Genomic DNA, 25733 nt, shown 5'->3' on the forward strand with positions numbered 1-25733 from the left:
TGCTGAGGTGAAATAAGTGAAAGTTTACATAATGTTAATGGCCAACCACCGCCAGCGCTTTGCATTGTGGGACACAGTATGCAAGGTAGACTGGTCCGATGCATACTGGAGATTTTTTGCAAATCAGTACAACAATACTGCATATTTTTCTTTTGTTTGCATACTAAATGCTACATTTTGGCCAAATTAGTACGTACTGCTAGTATAGTAGGCAGTTTCAAATACAGCCAGAGTAACTCAAAAAAAGTCACCCTTTGTACACTACCTTTTTCACAGTAGACGTTTTGACTTGTTATAGCAGGAGAAGCACAGGTGAAACTAATTTCATTAACGATGGCTCTGTTCCATCAAGTGTCCCAGTAAGCCAGGCCAGTGAGCCAGCATGTACAATACCACCCTGGAACTGGCTAAATGGAATGCGGTCGTTTTTTTTAATTTTCCTGTAATGACTTGCCAAAATGTCTGCTGTGAAAAAGGACTACTGTCCCACAATTCAATGCATAAGGGAAGTGGAGGAGCTGATCACAGGTGCAAAGCCCTGACCACAAAGTACAGCTGAGGCTGATGGGAACGTCATAAACCAAATATTGGACAAATTAAATTCTTGACTTCATGATGGAGCTAGAGGAATAGTAAGGGGTTAACCAAAGACAGTAGGATACATCATCCAGGAAGAGACTGAAATAGCCATTTGGTACAAAGTGGTGAAACGACAGGCCGCCAGACCGACATTACCATCCCTAGCGCTTTGCCACTATTATGGCTAAAAATATGTGTGAAATCTTTGGAAAACATTTTGCTCTCTCTTTGTGAAGAGGCTTTCTGAAGTAGCAGTTTGACTGACATCTGTTGGTGCACATTTTGTATCATTTCCTGGTGAATGGTGAAGTATGTTGATTTCTTTTTGTATACTAATAGTAAAAATGGTGTACTAATATAAATAGTTTATAGCGCATACTGTCTGCCATTAGTATATAGTATGGAATTGGGACAAAGCAGTTATCTACCTACTAATGTTAGCTCATGTGATCAAACTAGAGCCTGACAGATACTGGATTCTTTACTGGGCAGATACTAACATCAATAACCGAGAACAATATATCATCAGCTATTTGTTTCTTGACAAAAACACTTATTTTTATAAGGATATCTAGAATTTGTTCATTTAAAGGGGTACTCCAGTGATTCAGCATGTCACTTCCATAAACATCTGAGACTATGATTGAAAAATAATGGTCAAAATTGAGGCAGCAAAGGCCAAGATGTCCAAAATTTTAGTCCCTGGCATGGGTCAAGCTCCAAAAACACTAGGTCCTACAATTCCCATAATGCAACGGGCATTATGGCTTCTAGCTTCTTCCAGTAGACCCCCACCATGCCTGGTAAACACCCCTCTTTCTATTCACACCTTCAGTTTCTAACGCATATTCTGTTATAAATCCTCCAAGCCCAAGCCGATATAACCCTGATGACATCACTATGACATCGTCAGGGTTATTTTTTTCAGACTTGACTCCTCATGATGAGTAAACTGAACTGAAAGATATGTAGAGCAGGACATTTTAGAGTTGAAAAGTAGACGTGTCACTCTGGTGTGTTCCTGAATAATCTCAAGCATATCTTTGGCATTTCTGTGCTACAATGTCTTGTCATTTATCGGCTGACATTTACGCTGATACTGATATTTCTATGATAAGCAAATCTCGGCCATGCTCAGCTCATGTATCAGTCAGGCTTTAGATCAAACATCAAAAGTCTGCATTTTTTCCCCCTCCTACTACAAATACTTAACCCCTTAAAACAACAATGTGTGGCACAGTCACCTACTGACCCATTAATGTATTTCCTGCTACTTGATTTTGTCTTTCCCATTTAGCCATGAATAAGTCACTGAAGATATTTTTAACTACAAGATGTTTAATATGCTGTATACAAAATTAAATTATTGAAAAGCAAGTGCATAATAAATTAAGCAAAACAGTCGGATGTCAAAATACGTTTTTGACTTCTTCATAAGGACACTTAAAGCAATACAACCAGTGTATTTTTGTATCCTCATCATCATCACATTCTCAAAATTAGAAGCAGTATCAAAACGTCCAAATCACAATCAATCATCCTTTTCATTTTTCACCAGCGTTGCTCAGTGCACAGCATAAGGCCGAGCAAAGAGCAGGACTTTGTCCAGGCAGCAGACTGAATGTACGAGCTTATTACTTCTACTGGCAAACACAGAAAGAAACACAAGCAGCCTTCAGTCACCTGAAATAACATTTTCAACACTTTTACAAGTGGGATCAATGCTAGGCAGACAGGCATGATGAGAGTGTGTCTGATTAGTGAGACAGCTCCCTGGAGTCATAGTCCTCTATAAATTTCTCCATGGCCTCCACGCAGCGCTTGCCGATGTCCCTGAGGTTCTCCTGCAGCGACGACTGGATGGGACGCTCCAGGGACTGATCCTTTGCAATCAGCATCTTTGCCACAAGGCCAAACATTTCGCATTCCTGATAGTACACCTGTGACACACACACGCATGGTTTTAGGGCAAATGCTCCGAGAGTGAAGAGCGAGAGGGAGCAGGGAAATAGACAAACAGAAGAGAAAGTGGGAGTGTTGGAGGGAAAAGGAAAGAGAGCACAACAAACGAGTTGAGTGAGAAGTCATGCATTTCCAATTACCACTGAATGGATTAACAATCAGCCGAAACGCTCACATGCAAACTGTTCACAAGTATTGTGTGTGCCTCTATGTGCCGAGATTTTCAGTGGACATGTTTTCATCAGCTACCTGTTGCCAGACTGTCTTCCTCGCATTGCCTCTATAATCCTGCAACCATGGAGATATGAAAAGCAAGAGGCCATCTTTCCAATCAAGTGGGTGGAAACACACACACACACACACACACACACACACACACACACTCACACTCACACTCACACTCTCTCTCTCTCACAAACACAGTCTATGAGAAGAGCCTCATGTGATGTCTGTCACATTGAAGACAGCATTACAGCACGTGTTGGAGCTTCCTGTGATGCAGGTGAGCCGGGATAAAACAGCCTAACATTGCGTTTTTGCTCAATTACAAAACTAAGAAGAAAAATAACACCATCAATCATGTCGAACGATGAATAAGACCTTCTTTGTCGGGCTCGGCAAACTGAAGACAATAATGACACTCGAGTTGCCTCAGGCTCAGCATTTCAAAATTAATGTTTAGACTACAGAAAACAAATCTTTTCTTCTTGTGACATGTCTCCCAGTGCTTTCCAAGAGCTTTACTTCTGTCACTCTTTCTCTAATCCCAGCTTCTCTCATCTTTCCTCTTCCTCTGTTTATAACTAACCCTTCTCCCATGGTGCGAGCACGTTTGTGTGCGCTCCTCTACCTCGTCTATCTCTCTCCTCTTCTGTTGGATGGCTCTGTCTCGTGTCACCGCCTGGCTCGCAGTTGAAGGCAGCTCCCGGTCTCTGCTTCGTTCTCTTTCTTTGCTTTTGGTCCCCCTGTGATCTCTCTCCCTGCTTTGGTTCCTGTCGCTCTGACAAACCTGCAAAAGAAAAAAGAAAAAAAAAAACGAGACGAGCGTTGGACTATAGTAATCAGACAGTTGGCCAAAAACATGGGCGCAAACACTGATGATGACTGAGCTGCTAATGACGAGAAGATGACTAAATGTTAAGTTCCACATGTCAACTTGTAACACTGAGTGAATTATAAATTCACAATTTGTTCTGACTGCATGTATTCAATGGCAAACATGATAAATAAAAGGGGTCTACAGGGAGTAAGTAGGTAAAACTGGTACCACTTCCTAATAAGTAATTTATTTACCCATTAATGTAGTGCTCACAACTCTTTATTAAAGCTGCTATAATCAGTATTTTCATATTAGCAATGGCTCAAATGTGTTCCCCGACTGCTCTCAGCTCTTCAGAGCGTTTTAGCATCTTTAAGCTCATTGTTTTGGTGTAACTGTACTGTTTTGGTTCACTCTCACAGCTTTAAATCAGTGTTGTTTCCAGATGCAACAGCTGCTTTCAGCTAATTTTTTTTTCTTCTAAAAAACAACTGTACACTTCCTGCCCAGCGCCACACAGTTAGCGACTAGCTGGTGAACATAGTGGAGCATTTAGCAGCAAAACAGACAAATATTTCCCTCAGGAGTTGGTAGAAACCAAAAACAGAGCTAAAAGAGAGTGAATATTGGGCTTACATTTATCAGGTCGGCAGAAACACAACTCCAAATGAATGCTAATGTTCCTCTGCGTCTGCTGGATGTGTAAATAAGCAATTGTTTGCTAACAAGTTAGCCACATTCACTCAAAAGGTGATAAGTGACCAAACAAGCTAGCTAAAAAGACAGAAGGCTACACCAGCTGAAGAGATGTCTCACAACCTGGCAACCCAAAAGTTGTTCTTACGTACGACTGATCTAAGAGGTATACATAAAGAATAAATCTACACATTAAAGGCTTGAACAGTCATTTTTACAATATTAGTCAATGTTACTGTTCAGACATTACTGAAGTGCAGCATCAGGAAAAATGACTTAATGACTTAATGACTAACACGCTAAGAAGGTTTACTTGTTATTAAATACAGATCGTACCTTTTGGCATTATTAAAAAGCCTACGGCCACATTTATTAACACAACACTGATTAGATCATTGAAAATCTGAAACCAGTTATTCTTCGATTCCTCTTCCTCTCTTCACTTTAACTTCACTGCAGCAGTGACCAGCGGTGATTCATCATGTGCTGCTCTGCTCCTTGTTGTGTTCAGGTCAGCCAAGAAATGTTATGCGGCCATTTGATTTCAGCCTTTTCTGCAGCGCCTGCGCTCTTCGAATTACAGCTAAGTCGGTCTGCTATGAGCTCATGTCTAATGAACTAACAAAAACAGCTTCTAAAATGTATACACAAATAAATAAATACGCAGATTAATTGATAATGAAAATAATAGTTGCAGCCCGTATTTCTACCACTTGATAGAAAACGGCGTTTCATCTCAAATCACTTTCATCTTCAAATGATTTTTATTTGCTAATTAGGATAAAATTGTCAAAAGCTCTTATGAATCATGTCACAATAACATCATTCAGACCGCGCCGCCCTCCATCAAATCGTTATTTTGGAAGCACATGAGGTCATTTTTAAAGGACCACGATATTTTTCCACATTTCAGGACAAAATGGAATACCAGAAGGGGGAAAAACAGAGCAGGTTTTCTGCCTGTGCACTTACGATGAACTGCATGTCCTTGTCTCTGCTGGAGGTGGACCTTGGTAAGAAAGTTCTAGTGGCTGGAAAACAGACAAAAACCACACGGTCAACACAACAACACAAAAAGAGGATTTATGAGTGCTATCTGAAATGAAATGATAGAGGGGCCTTCTTTTTCTATTTACCATACATATAGCTACACACAGCATGTATATGTGTATCTTTAGGTTACTATTGATGTATAAGCCTCCTAATCTCTCTCTTTCTCTTCAGCCTCCTGTTACAAAAATGAAAATTCAATATATATTTAAGCAGAATCTTCCGATATTTGGGAATTTTGCCATGAAATGTTGGACTGCAGTATTCCTATGTGAAGCAATAGTTTTGTTATGGCTCATTATATACTGCTGGCTTCTCTCTCTCTCTCTCACACTCTCATATACACACAAATCAGTGATGAGTCACCATCATCGCACCATCACTCAGGCACACAAAAACCTGTTCCACACTCACACATACACAAACACACACCTCCACAGTGCTGCAGTGTGCGCACACATACAGTGCCTGAGTGCAAGAGAAGATAAAAACATACAGTACCAACAGCTCAGTCGTTAAAAACAACATAGCATACCTCTTTATACCAGGAAAAAAACAAATCAACAAAAACATTCACAGTCAGTGTTAAAACAAAGGAAACATGATCGTAACAAATTTGAAACCCCTCCTGTTTACTTCCAGACTCTTCCCACTGACAAATAATTCTCAAGTATCTAATAAATAAATCTACCTGTGACTAAATTACACAGTTTACATGAGACAGACATACTGGGACATGTACTGTATAATGGCTGGACTACTATCAATTCATTGGTAGGAGCATTGACATAATCCATCTACTGAGTCCAGGAAAAGCTTCTTAGTGATCAGCATTATATAACACTGGTTTGTTGCTACCAGAGTGTGACTACCTATCAACCACCAGATACCACGATGAGCAAATGCCCTCCAAATATTTGCAATGCAAAGTGTTCATGGAAATGTGCATGTGTGCCTCTGCTTCCTTATACTGCCACCTAATGGTCATTTAATAAAGTGACGACACTGCACAGCTTGTAATTTAATGTATATGCTCATATGTACAGGAGGTGGCAATAACAACAAACATTTTGTAAGTTTATAATGTGTTAGGGGGTTATTTGTTTGTCAGGCTGGTTTGTTGTTGTATTAAACTGTATTATAGTGTATATGTGCTTCTGTTACTGTGTCTGACTGTACATGTCAGAATCAGAATCAGAATCAGAAACTGTTTATTGCCAAGTAACATACATTACAAGGAATTTGCCGTGGTCTGAAGGTGCTATTGTTTTGACAACAAATAAGTAGAATATAAAAGGTAAAATAAGAATAAAAACAAAAATAAGATAAGATAAATAACAAACAGTGCAGTGACCAAAATAAGGTAAAGTGTCCAGATAAAGTGTCCAGTAGGGGGTGGGTGCGTTAATGTAACACAGGGGGGACAGGGGTGATGTACGTTAATATAACGTATAATATATGTGTGTGTGTGAGAGAGGCACAGTGTGTTCTCCTGTTTGGGCATTTATACATTCAGATTTGTATGCAGTGCTTAAATAAGAAAATAAACTCCCTGCAACTCACAAACCACTATATAGCCAAAAGTATGTTTCCACACAAACATCAACATCCCACTCCAAAAACATGAGCAATAAAGGAACAGTTTGACATTTTCGTGAAAGTCTGAGAAACAGATGAGAAGATTGATACCACTCTCGTGTCTGTGCCATAAATATGAAGCTACAGCAAGCAGCCGGTTAGCTTAGCTTAGCATACAGGCTGGAAACAGGGGGAAACAGCTAGCCTGGCTCTATCAAAAAGTGTATTATTTGGTTTTATTCTAAAGCAACTTTGTTTGGAAAGGTACTATATAAATAAATAATAAAGTTTTTTTGTTACAGGTGTTACTAATAACATTATCGATGGAATTCTGCCATCATTAATTTCATTATTTACACTTCTGCTTCTTCTACTGTGACACGTCAAAATGTCTTCTGTGAAAATGGCCCATTGCCCTTTGGAGAAATCCTGACCAACATAGCCTCACAAATTCACAATTTAGGAGCTAATTTAATTTTGGTTAATTGCAGTCTTTATTATTAAATTTACTATATTAAAACTAAAAGGTACAAAGTCCTGTGGCCTCACACTTCCGGCAACACCACAGAGAAACACCGTCTTTGTGTTTTACAGCTTCAAACTGGCTTATTTACAGTATTACAGTAGTTCTTATGAATGGATCTAATCTGAAAAACTGGCCTGTAAAATCACAGCTGTCTGTCCCATAAAAAGTCTTGCCACTGAACAAGAGCATTAGTGAGGTTGAGTGTGAGTATGAAGAATAGCTGAGGCCATCACATCCGCTGCCAAAGATGTTGGATGGGGTTGAGGTCAGTTCTTCCAGAGGGGAATTGTCATGTTGAAACAGGAAATGTTATCCAATATTAGTGTATGTTGTAGCATTGGCCCATTTTGTTAAATCTCTTAGTGGCTGATATCTTCATATATATTCAAATGAGATGAAGGGGTTGTGTGTAATATCATTGTTTTCACAGACTTCTGCTGCAGACGTAAACTTACCGCTGTTTTGTCTTTGAGGAGAACTTCCATCAGTCCTCTCTCTCGGCTCGTACCGCTCCTTCTCCTTGTGTGCGATGTGGTGAAACTTAGGCAGGAAATGATCTCTCCGGTGGAAGTAACCCCGTGGGTTGAAGTGGTGGTACCTCTGGCTGCTGAAGCCAGGTTTGTAGAACGAGTGGTCATCCCTTGGAAAACTGCATCATTTGAGGGGGAACAGAGAGCTTTCAGAGCAGCCAGAATCGTTCCCCAACTTCATCATCAATTTTGCAGGTAACTCCATTGTTGCTATTACGTGGAACGATAACACATTGCGAGGAAAACAAAATACAAAGTGCACCCTGTTCTCGACCTGTCAGTGTTACCGAGGTCTGTAGAATCGCCCTCCAAACTTCGGTTTGTAAGAATTGGACAGCCATGCCCTCGGCCTGGATGGACTTTGTACTCTTCTGATCAGCCTCTTCTCATCCTGAATCGAGAGAGGTAAACCGATTTATCACGCTGTGGTTCTTTACAAAGAGAGCAGAGCAATCGTACACTCTACAAAATGTCAACTTGAGACATCTGAGAGCAGGACGTACCTGAGTGGGAGACACAGAGCTGTCAGTGGGCCTCTTGTCGACAGACTCACTGCTGTGTTCCCTGTGCCGCAACGTGGAGCCCTGAAGAAAGAAAGCACCATGTTAACCACAGTTATTATGGTGTCACAGTACAGGTAGTGTATGATATTATTAGAGCTGAAACAATTAGTTAATAAGAAAAAGATGATCAATTAATCCTCTTTTTTTCAGGCAAAAAGGCAAAACCTTTCCATGTTCCAGCCCCTCAAATGTGAGTATCTGCTACTTTTGGTGTTAGTCCGACAAAAAAAGCAATAATAAGATGTGACCTTGGACTCTGGGAGACTGTGATGGAAGTTTTCTCACTATTTTCTGACCTTTTTGTAGATTAAACGAATGACAGATTTATCAAGAAATAATGGACAAATTAATCAACCCTTACAAATAATGCTTAACTATTGTTGATGCAGATTTTCTTTGGGAACATTTAGATGTTTTTAGTGCTCATTGGCGCCTTAAATACAGTGAATTAGGGGTTAGGGATTAGGGGTAGGGGGTTAGACCAAGGACCGGAAATCTAATTTACATCTGGTTGTTGTAAACTCTGACACCACACACATCGAACAACAGAGAGGAGAGTGATGTGACCCCTACTTACAAAAATAGTCAACTTCCCACTTCCTGTCATTGTGCAGTTATCAAGTTATTATTACTTACTCTTGAAAATAAATGAGTGTTTAGTGCTAGAAAGTACACAGGACCACCCTATCATTATATTTCTATAACAGTGTGTGTGATACTCAGTAGTGCCCTCATGTGCTTGAAACACGTTGTAATCTCCTGTAGTGTTATTTTAATTTTGTCATATTTATGATGAGATAAATACAGATCTTGTTCTGGCCTTTAGTTAGTTAATGATTCAGCTCTGTATTGAATGACTGAATATAAAGGTAGGTGTGTGAGGTCAAAGGGGAGGCAGGTCACCTGACTATCAATCAGGAAGTACTTATTACCTTGCTCTGCTGCGTGTCCTGCGGTCGTGCACGATCCATGTCCGTCTGTTCGCAGCGTTGTTTGATCTGTTTGAATGACATGTTGACTTTATTTCTGTCTCTCGAGTCCAGCAGACCAGCAACTTTCAACTTAATCCCGTCGCACATCTGCAGAGTCAACTCTTCTCCAAACAGACTGCGACGTGAAAGGTTTTAAAGGTTTACCTTGTGATTGAAGACTTCGCGTTGTCGACAAACAACTTGCGTTTTTCTCTGGTTTCCGCATTAACTTCCTTTTTTTCTGCCGCCACCCAAACAGGTTCAGACTGCTGTCATGAGGGCTGATATCAAAACCGAAGACAGAACCAGGCTGGTCTCCTGAAAACGCGCAGGCGCAGTACACCGCCTGTGCTGTCACCTGTTTACACCTTTGTTTTACGGATTGGTTGTATGAGATTGTGGTTTGACCAAATGATGGCGCACTTCAACAACTGTTGAGTTTGACCTGTGATCAGTGGAGGGATGTAATCCGGTACTTTTAGCCCAATACTGTATTTAAATAGATTCAGGGTACTTTTACTTGAGCATTTCCGTTTAATAACAAGCTATACGTTATATTAACGTACATCACCCCTGTCCCCACTGCGTTACATTAACGCACCCACCCCCTACTGGACACTTTATCTGGACACTTTACTTTATTCTGGTCACTGCACTGTTGTTATTTATCTTATCTTATTTTTTTTATTTTTATTTTTATTCTTATTCTTATTTTAGCTTTTATATTCTACTTATTTGTTATCAAAACAATAGCACCTTCAGACCACAGCAAATTCCTTGTAATGTATGTTACTTGGCAATAAACAGTTTCTGATTCTGATTCTGATTCTGATTCTGATTCTGATTAATGTAACTTTTTACTCGACTTCATTGTCTGACAGCTGTAGTTACTTGTTACGTTTCTTATTACAATTTTTTCATACCCTTCCTGTCCAGTGAAAACCACGTGTCTCCAAATTCGGTGATATTTTTTTTTTCTGGTAAACTAATGGCCTGAGAATATTCTCCTACTTCTTAAAATAAAAAAAAAACAGGGCTGTTTTTTTCTGAGCTCGTGAAAAGTTGATTTTTAGAGATATACGTGGTTCTCACACAGCGAAGCTACAAATATATGATGATCTTATGGATCTTATATGATGCATTGCTGTGGATTAAACTACCCAACAGTATATGAAGTAGTAAAATTAGCTCAACCTTAAACAACTGCAACAGTACAATGCAACATACACAGTCATGCAGCAGTAATATGAATCCAAAAATGTTATATATGATAATAAAACACTGCCAGGGACCATTTTACTGCATAATGAGCACTTTTACTTGTGATACTTGAGTAAATTTTGCTTATAATACTTTCTAAATAATATGTTCTGAATGCAGGAGTTTTACTTGTAGTGCAGTGTTTTCACAGTGTGGTATTGATACTTTTACTTAAGTAAAGGATCTGAATCTACTTCTACTTCTTCCACCACTGCCTTTGATTGAAACCCCCAACAATATGATTTAGACGTTCGTTGTTAAACTCTGAGTGATGTTGTCCTACACCACATGTTTCTAGATCACAACAGAGAGTCAGAGAACGGTCAACCTCATCCTTTCTGCTGCCATAATATACAGTCACCTGTGAGTGAAATTATTATGAAATAAAACTGATTATTATTACTCAGTTTCTTCAAGGACATCCTGAAGGACCTGTGATGGTCTATACCAACAAGAAAGAGGGAGGCAGGGAAGTGTGTGTTTTAAAGGGCCATGGCGTATTTTGCACTGTGGTTCAGCTGACATGTCTTATTTCTTGAAATATTATCAGTTGAATATAAGTACAAGTTACAAGTCTGTCTGGAAAAGTATAGAAGTATGTCCACAATAGGCCTACAGAAAACGCAGACACCACTCACCCAGAACTGTTTTTATCCAACAGTAGCCACAGCACTTATAATAGTGTTAGTGATAGAAGTTTCCATTATTGTGACAGACGTCTTTCCAAATAATGTTAACACTATTATACTGATTAATAATTCATGATTAAGTGCTACCACTTTGTGTCTAATAATAAGGTTCACTACAAGTAATAGTTATTATATAGAACTGTTTCCAACTGAGGGTCAGTAAATATGAGGGGTTGTGAAGTGATTAACAATACAGGGGAGAAGAAGAAAAAACATTTTTGCTACACATTTCCTATTACTATTATTATTAAGGTGCAGGCTCTTTCTAAAGCAGGTGTGTGTGTTTGTGTGTGTTTTAATTCAATTTAATCTCCTGCTCACTGAGAACTATTTGTATACACTGACCTTGAATTTAGGATGAACAGACATGCTGACCCTCCTGGCTTTAGGGTGGAATAGAAGGAAAGTTGAGAATATGGGCGGCACTTTGATGTCTCCCAAACATCAACACGCCATTTTTCCTTGTGCATCAGGAACAATATGCACTGAGCATCAAACATATTACACTGTAACCTGTTTCCAAAAATAAAACAAATATATGAATCATACAAAAATAAAGATTTCACCTCACTAGCCCAGGGATGTCCAATGAAAAATGTCCCAATTAAAGATCTTAACCCGCAATTCAAGTCAGTTCTAAAATGAAATCCTCTCTTATTTATCCCATATCACCAATGATGCACAGAATGTAATTTACAAGATTAAAACAACACCACAAGGATTTGAAAATACCACAAAGCACCGTGTAGTAAGATCACAATAAGACAAGGCTGGTATCCCAGCCTTTAATCAATACGTGTTTCAAAGAAATAACATAAACAAATGTCCATTGTTGCCAATGTTTTAAGTGTGAGGAGGAATGGCACTGTGAGTACAGAGAATAGCTGAGGACATCACATTCTGACATCCCTCCCAGAAGTATAGTGTTCCTCTCTCCACCCACTGTCTCCACCCATCACACTTCCTCCTCCCCAGAGAGAGAGAGAGAGACACTCAGATAGAGAGAGAGAGAGAGGATTATTAAAACCAGACAACTTTAAGATGACTAGGAGCAGTGTGGTCCTGTACCCTTTCTCTTCAGGCTGTGGCAGACTCATAGCATTCAACAGAAGCCCGTTTGGAAAGGTAATCCTGAAACAAACGTACAACACTGAAGCTGTTGGGACTCTCTGTTTAGTTCCTGTGCTGTTGGTGTTTGGGGTTGGGAACTTGTTGGAGCAGGTTTTCTACTAATTGTCCTGTGTGACTGTTGAACTGTTAAGCTAAACTCTGCCACCTCAGGGCTTAAACAAACGCGAATATATTTGTTAAAAGCCCCTGACTTATTTCACAGAAGAGTGCTGGACAGTTTTCTTTGCATTCACATGACTTGTATATGTTGTCTGTATCAAATGTTCGTACAGAGACAGGGAAAAGGGCTTTTAGGTGTTGCACACCCTCAGACTGGAATGTATTGCAAAACGTTTTAAAACTCCATGATCTGATTCCTTTCAATGCTTTTAAATCAATTTTGAAAGATCTGGAGACAGAATCGTTGGGGTGTCTCTGCTTGAGCTGATATTTTGGATGCATGGCTTGTACTGCACTTTGTTCCTTGGGATGTTATGTGTTGTAGTATTGTCTGTTCTTCCATTTTGTGTCACTTGTTTTTACTATGTGCTGTTGCCTATCTTAGCCAGGGCTCCCTTGGAAAAAAGAGAATTTCAATCTCAGTGGGACCTATCCTTGTTAAATAACTTCATTACATGTGTAGTACAGCTGTTCTCTCATCTGCACCATTGTGTGTTTCTGGTATCACATTTCTCTGTTTATGAGGAAAAATTCCTTTTTAACAACTAGGGGGAGGTGGAAAACAAGAGGTAGACACAATGTTATCAGCTTTCCAGTCTACTTCTCCATTGATTTATTGATTTGAATTTATAAAGGTTTGCTTTATATCAGGATTTTGTATCTTTTCCACAGCATCAGCGCTGAATTAATCCTGGCGTCATTCAACACCCTGACCCCCAGCTAAATTTGCATTTAAAGTACGAAGTGGACCGCAAGAAAAGACATGAGGTAAGTACAACATTTCTTGTAGCGTCCTGAGACTATGCTTAAAGGATGAGGCTGATAGTATTCTGTATTTTTGTAATTGTCAACAAATCTCATGAAAAGACCAAAACCTACCTACCCTGTCTGTGGCACGTCATTACTGAAGATGTTAATCTTTAAAAAAAGTCACAAATGTTCACACAGTTGCCAGTTTATTAGGTACACCCAACTAAAAGTAATGCAGACTAATGCAACAGTCCTGCAATGAGCCCTATCTTCATGAAGGTTATAATGTTCTGGTTTTGTTGAAACTGTTTCAGGGGTTGATTCAACTGTATTATGATGAGTGTTTACTTCCATTTCAAAAAGGCTAATTTCGTATAACAGCCGGGCTCTGGGGCTTTTAGAAAATGTTTCTCAAACTTGAGTTAAGAGTGCATTTATTAGGGACTATTTTCAGCTGCTAATTTGGTATGCTGGTGAGTGTTTATGGCAGCTGTATGGTGGATGTAGGATCTACTCAAAATAAATACAGTGCCCTTGTTCATTGTGATTGCTTTTAATAGTTTTTGGAGGTCTATGACACAAAGGAATAAGCCATATCAAGCGTTGGCCACACGGCAGATACTCATTAGGAACAATTAATTGTTGGTTTTTGTCTTTTAATTTGTTGACAGAAAGGAAAATGTAGAATACCACCAGACTTATCCTCATGATCTGACTGAATCAATGGTCTTAAAATGGTTTAATGTGATACGATCATGTTTCACAGGGTCCAAACTTTCTCAAGAGCGCAAATTCTACAGGAGTTTCGCTTTGGATGCCAGACACTTGCAGCCAATGACAACAGAGGCTTTAAACAGGAGTTTGAGGTAACTTGCATGTTTTAAAACTTGGATTAGATTTCTGATTTGTGAAGCTAGAAGTGTTTGTCATCTGTGCCCTAATGTCTTTGGCTCTGCAAAGGAGCTAAATGAAGTTGGCAAAGACCTCCCCACCAGAGTGGGGGACTTGGAGGCCAACAGAGAAAAGAACAGATACCCCTACATATTGCCATGTAAGTGCAAAAGGTATCATGCTAGAACAGATCACAGTAAGAATGTGTGGCAATGTGTGAGACTTTTATTTGTCTGCTTTCCATTTTCTGACCACATCTTGTCATAGATGACCACTGTCGGGTGAGGCTGTCCGTCCAAAACTCCCATCCGCACACTGACTACATCAATGCAAATTTTGTGCCAGTAAGAACTCATTCACTTCCTCAAGCATCTTTATTTTGTCTTCCTGCTTTATCGCCTGTCTGTCTGTCTCTACATCTGTCTGCGTCTGTTAATGACTGCGTGTCTGTACTCAGGGTGGAGGATCAGAAAGAGACTTCATCTGCACCCAGGGTCCTTTGCATAACACCATGGCTGACTTCTGGAGGATGGTGTGGGAGCAAAACGTCAGGATAATCGTCATGGTGACTGCTCTGAGACACAAAGACATAGTGAGAAAGACACATTCAGTTTGTGTATCTGTTGCATGCCAATCTCTATTCACCTCTTGTTTTAAAGGGATTGTTAGACATTTTGGTGAAATACACCTATTCTGTTTCAAGAGTTAGATGAGAAGATGGATACCACTCTCATGTCTGTACGCTAAAAATGAAGCTACAGCAAGGAGAAGTTAGCTTAGCATAAAGACTGGAAATAGGGGGAAATGGCTAGCCTGGGCGAGACTGTTCTCAGGCTAGAGGTTGTATTACCCAGTGTAGCAGCAAATTAAACACACAAGATACAACATTAATTAATGAGCTTTAGAGGTGCTGGTAGGTGTATTTTGATATTTTTGGACAGAGCTAGCTAGTAGCTAGCTGTCTCCCCCTGTTTCCAGTCCTTGTGCTAAGCTAAGCTAGCCAGATGATGCTGGGATCTTCATATTTATTGTACAGACACAAGAGTGGTATCAATCTTCACATCTAACTCTCAGCAAGAAAGCAAATACGTGTGTTTAATAACAATTCCTTTAATATACGGTACATGACATGAGGAAAGTCAAGTCCTTGAAGATTTGACCTTGTCCCTTCTCTCTCTGTGTGCAGGTGCTGTGTGATAAGTATTGGCCTCTGGAACGAGGGACAGTTTATCATGGACTGATCCAAGTGACAACAGTGACCCGCAAACAAGGTCCAGATTATTTTATCACCACCATTAACCTTAGACAGGTGAGCAAAACACACATCCATCACCCTCTTTGGTGCCTTTAAACTGCTGCTGTTGACTTCTGTGTGCACTGACCGTACCGCTAATCAATCAAAGAAGAAGTCGTCCTTGTGGTTGGATTAAAGGAAAGTGTTTGTGTTTCAGAGAGACTGTACAACAGACAGGATAATCACACACTACTACTACCCTTCCTGGCCAGACCGGGGTGTCCCTAAGAACTCATCCTCACTCTGTGCCTTCACTGAGCATGTGCGGCAGCATTTGGAAACCATACCTCGCCTGGGGCCGGCTGTGGTGCACTGCAGGTCTGACCTCTGACCTTCAGCCCATCACCCTCTCCTTGAGGAAACATAAAAACTGTGCCCCTTATCAATCAGATGGTGCATGAGGCGGTGTTTAAGGTGAATCCTCTGTTTATGTGTTTCAGTGCAGGTGTGGGGCGTTCAGGGACATTTGTGACATTGCTGTGGCTGATGCAGCTGTGTGCGAGGGGCATTCGGCCTGACATCCGGGCTGCTGTGGAGGACCTACGGCTACATCGAATGTGGATGGTCCAGAATCTGGTCAGTCCAGTACTAACACGCACTTGCGGCGGTGGACGTATTGAGTATTGAGATCTTTTACTTAAGTAAAAGCAGCATAACAAAGTTAAAAATTACTCGATTAAAAGTCCTGCCTTCAAAATGTTTAATAAAGGTACAAAAGTATTACTTTAAGTATGAAAAGTAAAAGTACTTTTGCATTTTAATGTTGTCAAGGTAAAGTTTAAAATTGACTTTATTATGGGTAGTTTAATCTACAGTATAACAATGCTTCATATTTTATAAACTGATAATGTTTTGTATGTAAAATCATTTGAAAAGTAACTTAACTATAGCTTTCAGTTAAATGTAGTAAAACATGTGGTGCAATATTTCCCTCTGAAGTGTAGTGGAGAAGAAGTATAAAGTAACATAAAATGGAAATGCTATTAAGTAAAGTACCTCAAGTTAAGTATCTTAAGTACAGTGCTTGGGTAAATGTATTTACTTTCCACCACTGCTCACTTGGACAGGGTCATCAGACTTATGTGAAATTTGATAATGTTATTGTCATATATATATATAATTATTGACTGTTTATTTCTTAAGTTTATTTAGTTGAAGAATACTAGTATTGAATAAAGTATTGATTCCACCATGTAAACATACTTTATCACAATGACAAGAACGTTGCTTGAGTAATGTAAATAATATCAGCAAATTACTTAAAGTATCATAACTAAAAGTATTAACTTTAATAATAATTAATTCAATAATAATTCAACATTTTGAGAGGTACGCTACTCATATCTGTAGAGAGTCATCAATCTTCTCATCTTGGCAATAAACAGAATAAGCATATAGCTCAAAATGTCATACTTTTTCTTTAATGTACTGTATAACGAAGCATTCAACTAATATGCTCATCATGAGTTCATTCTCTTAATTTGGAAGGTAACTAGTAAGTCTAACTGTCATAAATGTTGTTGAAGTTCATCACACAGGAAAGGTAAGGAGAAAACCTTAAAATCCACCACTGCTTGGTAGCAGAACAGCTTATTTGAAACTTAAAATGTGCTTTATATTCACTTAAATGGACCATAGTCCTGTTCAGACTGTAGTATTTAGTGTTTAATTACATACCAGTAGTTCACTCACATTGCTTTCTTACTATGACACTCATGCATCTCCTTACTCATAAACACGGTGTGCTCTACTGGCCTCGTCCTCATTACCTGCTCATTCCTTTGTGTGCACTCAGGAGCAGTACATATTTGTTCATCAGTGTCTGGTACACTGGCTCAGTGGAGGAACCCCAGCATGGTGAGAATACAGAAATGAGCTCCCAGTGAGCACCAACACACCCCAAATTCAATTTCGGCACAGGCAGCATGTTATTAGTCACTGTAACGTATGATGACATTTTAATTAGGTGTCTTCTCTTTCCCAGGAGCCCACTAACTCAGGGAGCCAGTTCAAATATTAACCCGCACATTCAGGATCGATCCCACAGCTCCTCAGCACGGGGAAACCGAGCAGGGAGGAGGAGACAACACCACCATCGACAGGCGCCTCCGTCAGACCAACCGCAGAACACAGTGCAGCAGATTTTACATCCTGGGAACCTACTGAGGAGGCTACTGCCTTCATCATCACTGTTTAATCCAGGCTCACACACCTCCTGAACTCACATACTGTGAAGCTGCTAAAAACAAGCAAGCCCTCACACAGTACCTGAGCAGGAAGGAGAAAGACTGCGGAAATAATACCTTGTTGCTGTATGACAACAAGCCCTGCAGGCTGAAAACTGGCCTGACGTGCAAATTAATGCTTGTAGAGAAACCACAGACGCAGCAGTTCGTATTGTTGCCAGAAGTGAAAATTCAGGAAAAGAACCTGCCACTCAGGTCAAACCTGTTCCTCTACTAACATGAGATTCCATGAGAACGAGGCTGCCACCTGTGCACGCAGTTAAACCTCGACAGTGATGCTCCCTAGAAAACGCTCTTCATGTTAACCCAAAATGTCAACCGTGTGCAGCCACCGAACGTGTTTGGACAACTTGTTTTGTATCTTTGCTTGCCTCCACTACTGATGAGGTGATGATGTGAGACGACTTTTATTTAGGTTTTATGAAAAGAAATCATTGTGCACCATTTTATATCACACAATGCAGGCTGTCAGTACTTAAGGATGCATGTGCAGGATTGATAGCAGACTTGCTAGAAAGGCAGACACATGGTATAGTGGCTGTACAAAAAAGGTCATGTTTCAAAAACACACAGGCACTGCCATTCTCCTTAGATGACTGAAACCCATTACAGTACATGAAGGAGCTATGAGTATTGTACATTATAGAACATTAAGGGCTAACCCACTTTTAAGAGTCTTTCATCTGTCATGTAATAAACATGTATGATACAATAGATCCCTCTCCGGGTGAGTTTTGGGGTCGGTGATAGACAGAAGAGAGAAAGGAGGATCCAGCAGCAGTCCGCATCCTTCGTCCGTCCCTCCCTCCGCCACGTTTCCACCATGTGACAAGTGCTAGTAGCTGCAGGTCGAGTGGCGGCACTGCATTGCAATTAAATCCGTGTCCTGATGTGATTCAATGCTGCTGAGCTCGTCCAACAGGGGGCGCTACAGCCCAGGCAGCAGCCACTAACAAGCGAGTCTCAGCTCAAGACAGACGAGAGTGAAATACAAAGAGGGAGAATTCACACAACTTGAAAATGAACTTTTAACCTATGTTTGACTGCTTAATGTAGTCTTAATACCACTGAGGTATTCACTGTGAGACTTAACAAGGCAGATGAAAGTAGAGCAACGAAGAGGGATGTCTATGAAAAGCAGCATAGCGCAGGCCAACCCCAAGTGAAAATATATATGAAATATATTACAGATTAAAACAAAAACGGGACAGAAAATTAACAATTGTTCCAAACTATCGGTAAGGAGAACCAACAGTTAAAATAACATTTAAATTAGAGTTCAGGTCCAATAAAAAGATTAGACACTACATCCTTTGGCCAAAACAAAAAGAAGAAAACTTGTGGTAAAGTTGAGAGATTGCCTCAATAAGACAAATCATCACCTGTATTGGTTGTCTGTGTATGTACAGTCCGTGTTGTGTACGATATGCTGACACAGAATGAATATAAACATATACATGCCACCCTTAAAGACCACAGGAGGGTGTGTGAGAATAAAAAACTACTTGATAATGAGCAATCAAAGGCTGGGTGAAGAGAAAGAGGAAGAGTCTAGTCCATTTATTGTTCTTCTCCGCTCCAACTAGTGCACGCTCTCCGACAGGTTAAGAACTTCCTGGATTTCGCGGACGACGAGGATGCGGGCAAGCATCTGCTCCAGCTGCTCTTTTGGGATTGGCTGAGTTGAGTACCAGATGGGGCTGTTCGGAGCCACCACGGGCTCAGGAGTCAGGTAGAAGGTGTCATTGCGACCTTTAGCGCTCTGCGGACTGACAGAGAAACAGAGAACACAGCGTGAGCACATTTTCAGGATGCACTTGTTTACCAGATGTCAAAGTTACAGTTTTAGCCCGTCTCTGCATACAATACAATTTTATTAAATAATTCTTGTTTTTTTAAACACTTTATATACAATCTGGCTCTTAATCTTGTAGTGTTGTTGTTCGTTCCCTTCGTCCTATTGACATCAGGGCTGCAACTAATTATTTTCATCAAGGATTAATCTGATAATTTTCTCCATTCAATGTACAAAATGTCCAAAAGCGGGGGAAAACTGACGATTACAATTTCTCAGAGCCCACGATGAAGGGATGAAAACAGAAAAAAAGCAGCAAATCATCACGATGGAAGAGCAGAAACTAGTGGATGTCTGGCATTTTGCTTGAAAACGATTCATCAAACTGTTGCAGCTCTATTTGACATATAGTCTCCTTTATGTTGCCATGGTGCATTATTTATTACTGTTTAGTTTTCCTTCTGCCTGGGTGTATAACACCATCTACGCCATCAATGGTATTGGGTGTCAGCCATGTGTGGACGACATCTCTGATCGTTTTTATTGTGTTAAATATACATTTTGTGCCCACACTGCAAATCAATTTCATCCCATCTATTCCTTTGTGGCATTTCTGATTTTTTAAGCGGCTCTTTTCTCCCTATTCACAAGCTGTGAAGGACGCTGACATTTTTACAGACAGCAAAGGCCAAAGAAGTTAGTTTCCTTCATTCCTGTGCATAGAAGAGGGAGAAACATACAAATCATCCACTGTTTTTGAGAGGAGAAAAGGGAAGAGTTATTATACGGAATCCATGTTTTGGTCAGTTGCCTAGCAACAGACACTGAACACTGAGTGCGACGTGTACTCCACATCCCATGTCAATAACATATAAACAGAAGAGTTTTATTTAAAGGTAGCAGCAGCACCTCAAAAGAGAAACTCTTGACTCTCATCATGAATCGATAACCCTAACCCTGGCCAGAGGGAAAAACACTACATGCAAGTACAAAGTAGTACAAAACAAAAAAGATACTGTTTTATAAATGTTTCATTACATAAAAAAGGCATACAAACATGTTTACACCTCGAAAACATGTTTTAGTTTCCCGATAAAACCCTTCACCCTGTCATCCTTCCTATAGTTTTATATTTACCATTTGAAGAGGTAGAAGTCGTAGAGCTTGATGGGGCATCTCAGCGGGTTCTCTGGGTCCTCCAGCTGCTCTGAGTACATGTCATCTGTGACTGAACAAAAAAATATATATACAAACAGTATAAATATTGTGTGAGGCTTCCTCTTCCAGAAATCTAATTCATGTGCACTCTAACCTTTCTGTCCTATGAACCTCTCTGTTGACTTCAGGTATCGGATGCTGGTGCTCTTGTCTTTGGGGTTGTTGGGACTCTTCCTGGTGTGTCTCAGCACCTTAGAAAAGGCCACTTTTAGATGCTGATCCACTGTTTTCAGGTGGAAATACCTGTTAAAATACAAAATATATATTGAATGAATATTATATATATATATATATATATATATATATATATATATATATATATGTAATCATATTATTATTACAGAATATCGGCAGCAGTGTCTTTTGTAGATTTGTATTTTTTCCGACGGAATTATCTGTGTTCTAGATGAATGTTTGCTCTTATGTACAGAAATATATAAACAAACAATATTGCTGCATGCCGATTAAGCAGTGTAAAAACATTTTTTGTGTGTGATGACAGAAGTAAACGCTGCATGAGGGAAAGCGGTGAGACTCACTTGGTGTTGAAGAACATTAGAGTTGTGAGCAGCGTCGAGGGAGAATGAGCTCCCAGCTGTTTACATTCCCACAGCATCTCCTCTGTCACATGGCTGGGGATAATATAACCTGGTAGGGGAGGTACAGGGCAGATTATGAAGACCTGGCAGTTTATAAAATTGGGAAAGCAACGTCACAAGGAAGCAAATCATCACTTAATCAGTAATGTTTAATCAATGACAACTGCTATCTCAACATTATTATGCCAAGCCCTATAGTTCTAGCAGGAGAGCAGCTTTTTTGGCCTGTTTGGGCTACTCTTGCCCTGTGCAGTTTTATTATTAGGAAAATTTAGGAAAATAAATATAAATATCCAATTGGATTGAGATGGGGCAGACACTTTGATTAATGACACCCCTAACATGAAGGGTTTTTATATTCACTATTGCATACTGTATCCGAGATAAAACAAGTTGATAAAACATTAAGTTCATTAGAGAGTAACATGCAGTGCAAGTCCACACAAGGTTTGGTAAACAGCTTTTGTCCACACCTAGAGGATGAATAGACGGTCTCCAAGGCTCCAAGATCTGGTGCAGACTGTGAGCGAAGCGAGTGTAGTACTGGTCTGAGAAGACGTCATCCACGCGACCATTATCAAAGAGATACTGAAGGGGGGAAATTAAGAGGAAGAAATATGCAATTTAACAGTGTTTGCAAGTACCAACAGAGACGGAATGGATGTTGAAAGGAGAGCACGTGTGTATGTTCGTGTGCATAATGAACTTACTTTTTGTATGCACAGAAATACATAGTAGAGAACATCAGACTCATAAGACTCCCCCTCCAGCCCCCGAGCCTCTGTTGTCATCAAAGAGAGACCCATGGAGAGCTCAGCCACCGCACATGACACCAAATCCTCCTGGAAACGCAGTGCCTGGCGTCCTAAAACACACACACACACACATCAGTAATTGGGTTGGCAAATGAAAACAGAGAAGAGATACTTGCAATACCCATATGAACATCAACAATAAAATATTGTTTTAACAGTATGAGAAACATTGTGTATATGCACTTACGGCCAATTGGAGCCAGTTTATTTTTGTCTGATTTGTCCAACTCTGCGTTTTTCCGTTGAGCCCAAAGTCGCCACACGTCCAGCCCCTCCTCCGGCTTCAGAGTGGCAGGCAGCAGCAGCTCCTGCACCTGCACTTGCTGCTGGCCATGGCCATCTACTTCTGTTACCACTGTCTGACCCTGCGCAGACATAAGCACGGTTACCTCATGCAATCCAGAAATACGAGTCTATATGTGTATCTGGCCATGATAACACACCAACATAGTTCAACAACTGTGTTTTTACCTGAAGCTGATGTGTGTCCTGCCCTGACAGGCCCTGTGTGTGCAGCACCTGCTGCTGTGGATCCCAGATAAGGGACTGTGTAGTGTTGGGGTAGCCCTGTACTGCCACGGGGATGTGGATGTTTCCATTCATTAGCTGTGCAGGAAACAGTGTGTTTGCAGCCAGTGTGTGCACCACCTCTTCTTGGCCCCCCATTCCTCCAGAGCTTGTTATGCTGGAAACGGCCTGCGCTGTCTGACTTTGACTGGCAGGGATTTTCAGCTTGTCATTTTCAACAGTAACTTGTGTTGGCATTGTGGTCATTGTTGTAGTGTTTGTCCCCGCAACCTGCACAGTCCCATAAGCCTCCTGGGGGATGGCAATGTGCGTGACCTGCTCGCGGCCTCCGGAACCAGCAGGAGCAGAATAGACAGGGATTGTCCAGGTCTCCCCTGTGGGACTGGTGATTGTGCCCGTAGCACTGTAAAGGTGGGAGCTGTCCACAGTTAGGAGGTCTGGCCGCAGGGACACGTAACTTTGCTGCTGGCCCTGTCCCTGAGGGATAGCCAGTACTGTGGCTACCTGCTGACCAGGTAGGGCATAGGACACAGTGATGGGCATGTCAACCTTACGCTTCTTAGCTGGCTGGAGGACACCTGCTCCCTGTGATGTAGCAACAGTGGTTCCCAGCACCCTCCTCTCAACATTGTCCTGCTGCTGGGTGGGAGAGAGGGCCCCCACAGTCTGGATTTGGATCTGTTGTCCTCCTGCAACAGCTGCCACCAACTGGGCTTGCAGCTAAAGCACATGGGAGGGAGATGATAAATTCAAACTCTGGCTGATGGCAAAATTTGCAAATCTATCACAATGTTGAGAGTGTGCTTAAATGTACCTGTTGGTGCTGCTCCTCGGTGAGTTCCCCAGGCTGAATCAGCTGTGCAGTGGTCACACCTTGAAGCTGTTGATGGGAGCCAGAGGGCACTTGGAGTACCTGACCCAGCATCTGACCTTGCTGCTGGCCCTGGATCTGCACCTGAAATTAGAGATAATAGATAATTAGTGGACCAAGGATTAACTGGAACAGGATTAAGTGATACTACAACAACAACCGAGGTATAATAAAAAGGTACAAACCTGCACTATTTGTTGCTCTGTACTCTGTTGTACAGACTGCTGCTGAGACGTGGACTCCTGTATCTGCTGCTGCGGCTGGACCTGCACCTGAACCTGCACCAGAAGACAGTGTCTGTCAGAGAGCTTAATTTAAAGGACAGAGCTCTTTATAAGATTGCTATGTGACAATTTACTGCGCTGATTTACCGGACAAGCAAGTTCCAGCAGTGACCCTGCCACCTCTGTGCTATCTGTGTAGATGCAGTTAGCCTCCTGTTGGTAGACCATAGTGGTGGTGGTGGTTGTAGTATCTCCACTTTGCTGGCTGAACTCCTGAAGGGCATCTGGACCCTTGCTAGCCAAGGACTCTAGGAACTCCTTCATGCGATGCTGCGGGATGCTCCGAGCTTTCTGCCTCACAAGCTCTTCATAGGAGCCTGTACCATCCAGGGAGTTATTCATTGCTGCTGACAGTGTCTTCCTCTGTAGGTGGGGATCTGAGGAAAGGCGGAATACATTTCAGATTGTTTTGAATTAAATGCAGGCTTAGGTGCAATCTATATCTGTATAAACAACAAATCACATTTCAGTGACCCTGTCAAAACGCTTACGACTCAAACGCACTTGAAAAGCAAGAAGACAGCGATGGGTTTGAAGTAACAATAAAATGACAAACAAACGCTGCGCTGACATCAGTTAAAATGTGTGTGTTTACAAACTGTCCTACAGATCACTGTCCAGTGGCAACACAGACAGATGGTAATACGAAAGGGTTAATTTTAGCTGAGTGTGTACGAGCAGGGACAAAAGCGCGGCCACTTTCCAAATCCGATGCAGTATTCACAACAGCGACGGAAACGGCTGCATAATGAAAACATTCAAGTTTTACAACAATTAAGTTAAGATAGTGAGCACGGTGCAATCGCTCTATAACGGAGAATCCAACAGCTGATTACACAACAAGCTAGGTTAGCCAGGTACACTGCTAGCTACCTAGCCGCGTGTTGTTTGCAAATACGACCCAGCCACAGCTGTGTTGGGCAAAGTGTAATAATGTGATCGTGTGCACAAACAACACAATAGCTACCTTGCAGGCGGTACTTAAACGGAAAGTCACGGAAACTGGGGTTACTCTCCCCTGTCGTTAACGTTGTACCGACTACATTCTTCTGTTATATCCAAAGCTAGCAGGCTAACGTTAGCAGGCGCGTTAGCTACCTCTCTTCCTGAACCGGGCCGAGGCTCGAGCCGCCCACAAGCGCTTCTCTACCCTCGAAACGTTGCTCCTCTTCCAACGAGCAGGGAAGCGACGTGCTGCTGACGTTTCTATGTGGCTGGCTTATTCTTTATTTTTCGTGATTTTCGTCAGATGGCTAGCTGTAGTTTTTTCTTTTTCTTAACCACTCATATTTCGCTGGGCGCCATCTTACAACAGTACCCTCAGACCAATAAGCAAGCGATTTGTAACTCTGTCGTGCTGTCGCGATATTTCCACAACATGGTATCGCGGTAGCTGACGTTTGTAGGATAGTCCATTAAAGGCGACACACACGGCTGAAGTAGCCGACAAGATCAGGTAGATGTCAGTCCACCTTAAAACCCAGTTATGAAAGACAGAGGCTCCTAGTGGTTCACTGGCTACTGAATCTTTTAAGGTAGTCCCAAAGAGATGCGCTGAATATTTGGGTGGTGCTGATGAAGCTCTGGGCAGTTGAGAGTTAATTCCCACGCACTACACTTCAGCGTGGTCTGCATTTCCCACACTGGTTTGTGTTTGGACCAAATATCTGCTTGGGTATTTGCTTAAACTTTCTATTGCTTACAGGGAA

General features: G+C 41.1%; 3 protein-coding genes across 4 annotated transcripts; 1 reads left to right on the forward strand and 2 right to left on the reverse strand.

The window, feature by feature from the left end:
• Positions 1 to 1958: 1958 nt before the first annotated feature.
• LOC139289392 (serine/arginine repetitive matrix protein 5-like) lies at positions 1959 to 9781 on the reverse strand. 2 transcript variants are annotated; one of them, XM_070910989.1, is made up of 8 exons: positions 9660 to 9781; positions 9456 to 9521; positions 8464 to 8544; positions 8248 to 8351; positions 7886 to 8079; positions 5249 to 5307; positions 3392 to 3550; positions 1959 to 2519 (listed from the first exon to the last, which is right to left on the reverse strand). In XM_070910989.1, the coding sequence occupies exons 2-8, from the start codon at positions 9492 to 9494 to the stop codon at positions 2337 to 2339; spliced, it is 819 nt and encodes a 272-aa protein (XP_070767090.1). In that variant the 5' UTR covers positions 9495 to 9521; positions 9660 to 9781; the 3' UTR covers positions 1959 to 2336. The 2 variants fall into 2 exon arrangements, with proteins under 2 accessions (XP_070767090.1, XP_070767088.1); XM_070910987.1 differs by lacking the exon at positions 9660 to 9781 and having other exon boundaries at positions 9456 to 9638.
• A 2662-nt stretch (positions 9782 to 12443) lies between these two features.
• LOC139289274 (receptor-type tyrosine-protein phosphatase V-like) lies at positions 12444 to 18622 on the forward strand. The gene is made up of 11 exons (XM_070910844.1): positions 12444 to 12568; positions 13406 to 13501; positions 14250 to 14349; positions 14444 to 14534; positions 14642 to 14718; positions 14832 to 14966; positions 15561 to 15683; positions 15826 to 15986; positions 16109 to 16244; positions 17464 to 17525; positions 17653 to 18622. The coding sequence occupies exons 2-11, from the start codon at positions 13497 to 13499 to the stop codon at positions 17885 to 17887; spliced, it is 1125 nt and encodes a 374-aa protein (XP_070766945.1). The 5' UTR covers positions 12444 to 12568; positions 13406 to 13496; the 3' UTR covers positions 17888 to 18622.
• Positions 18189 to 25315, reverse strand: LOC139289273 (transcriptional regulator QRICH1-like). Its single transcript, XM_070910843.1, has 12 exons — positions 25123 to 25315; positions 24112 to 24401; positions 23926 to 24018; positions 23684 to 23824; positions 22813 to 23589; positions 22529 to 22706; positions 22237 to 22391; positions 22000 to 22114; positions 21467 to 21575; positions 21022 to 21170; positions 20847 to 20937; positions 18189 to 19683 (listed from the first exon to the last, which is right to left on the reverse strand). Exons 2-12 carry the CDS (start codon positions 24364 to 24366, stop codon positions 19497 to 19499), a joined length of 2250 nt encoding a protein of 749 aa, XP_070766944.1. The 5' UTR covers positions 24367 to 24401; positions 25123 to 25315; the 3' UTR covers positions 18189 to 19496.
• Between the last annotated feature and the right edge of the window lie 418 nt (positions 25316 to 25733).

Source organism: Enoplosus armatus, chromosome 8 (genome assembly GCF_043641665.1).
Source record: "Enoplosus armatus isolate fEnoArm2 chromosome 8, fEnoArm2.hap1, whole genome shotgun sequence".
Taxonomy (NCBI): Eukaryota; Metazoa; Chordata; class Actinopteri; order Centrarchiformes; family Enoplosidae; genus Enoplosus; species Enoplosus armatus.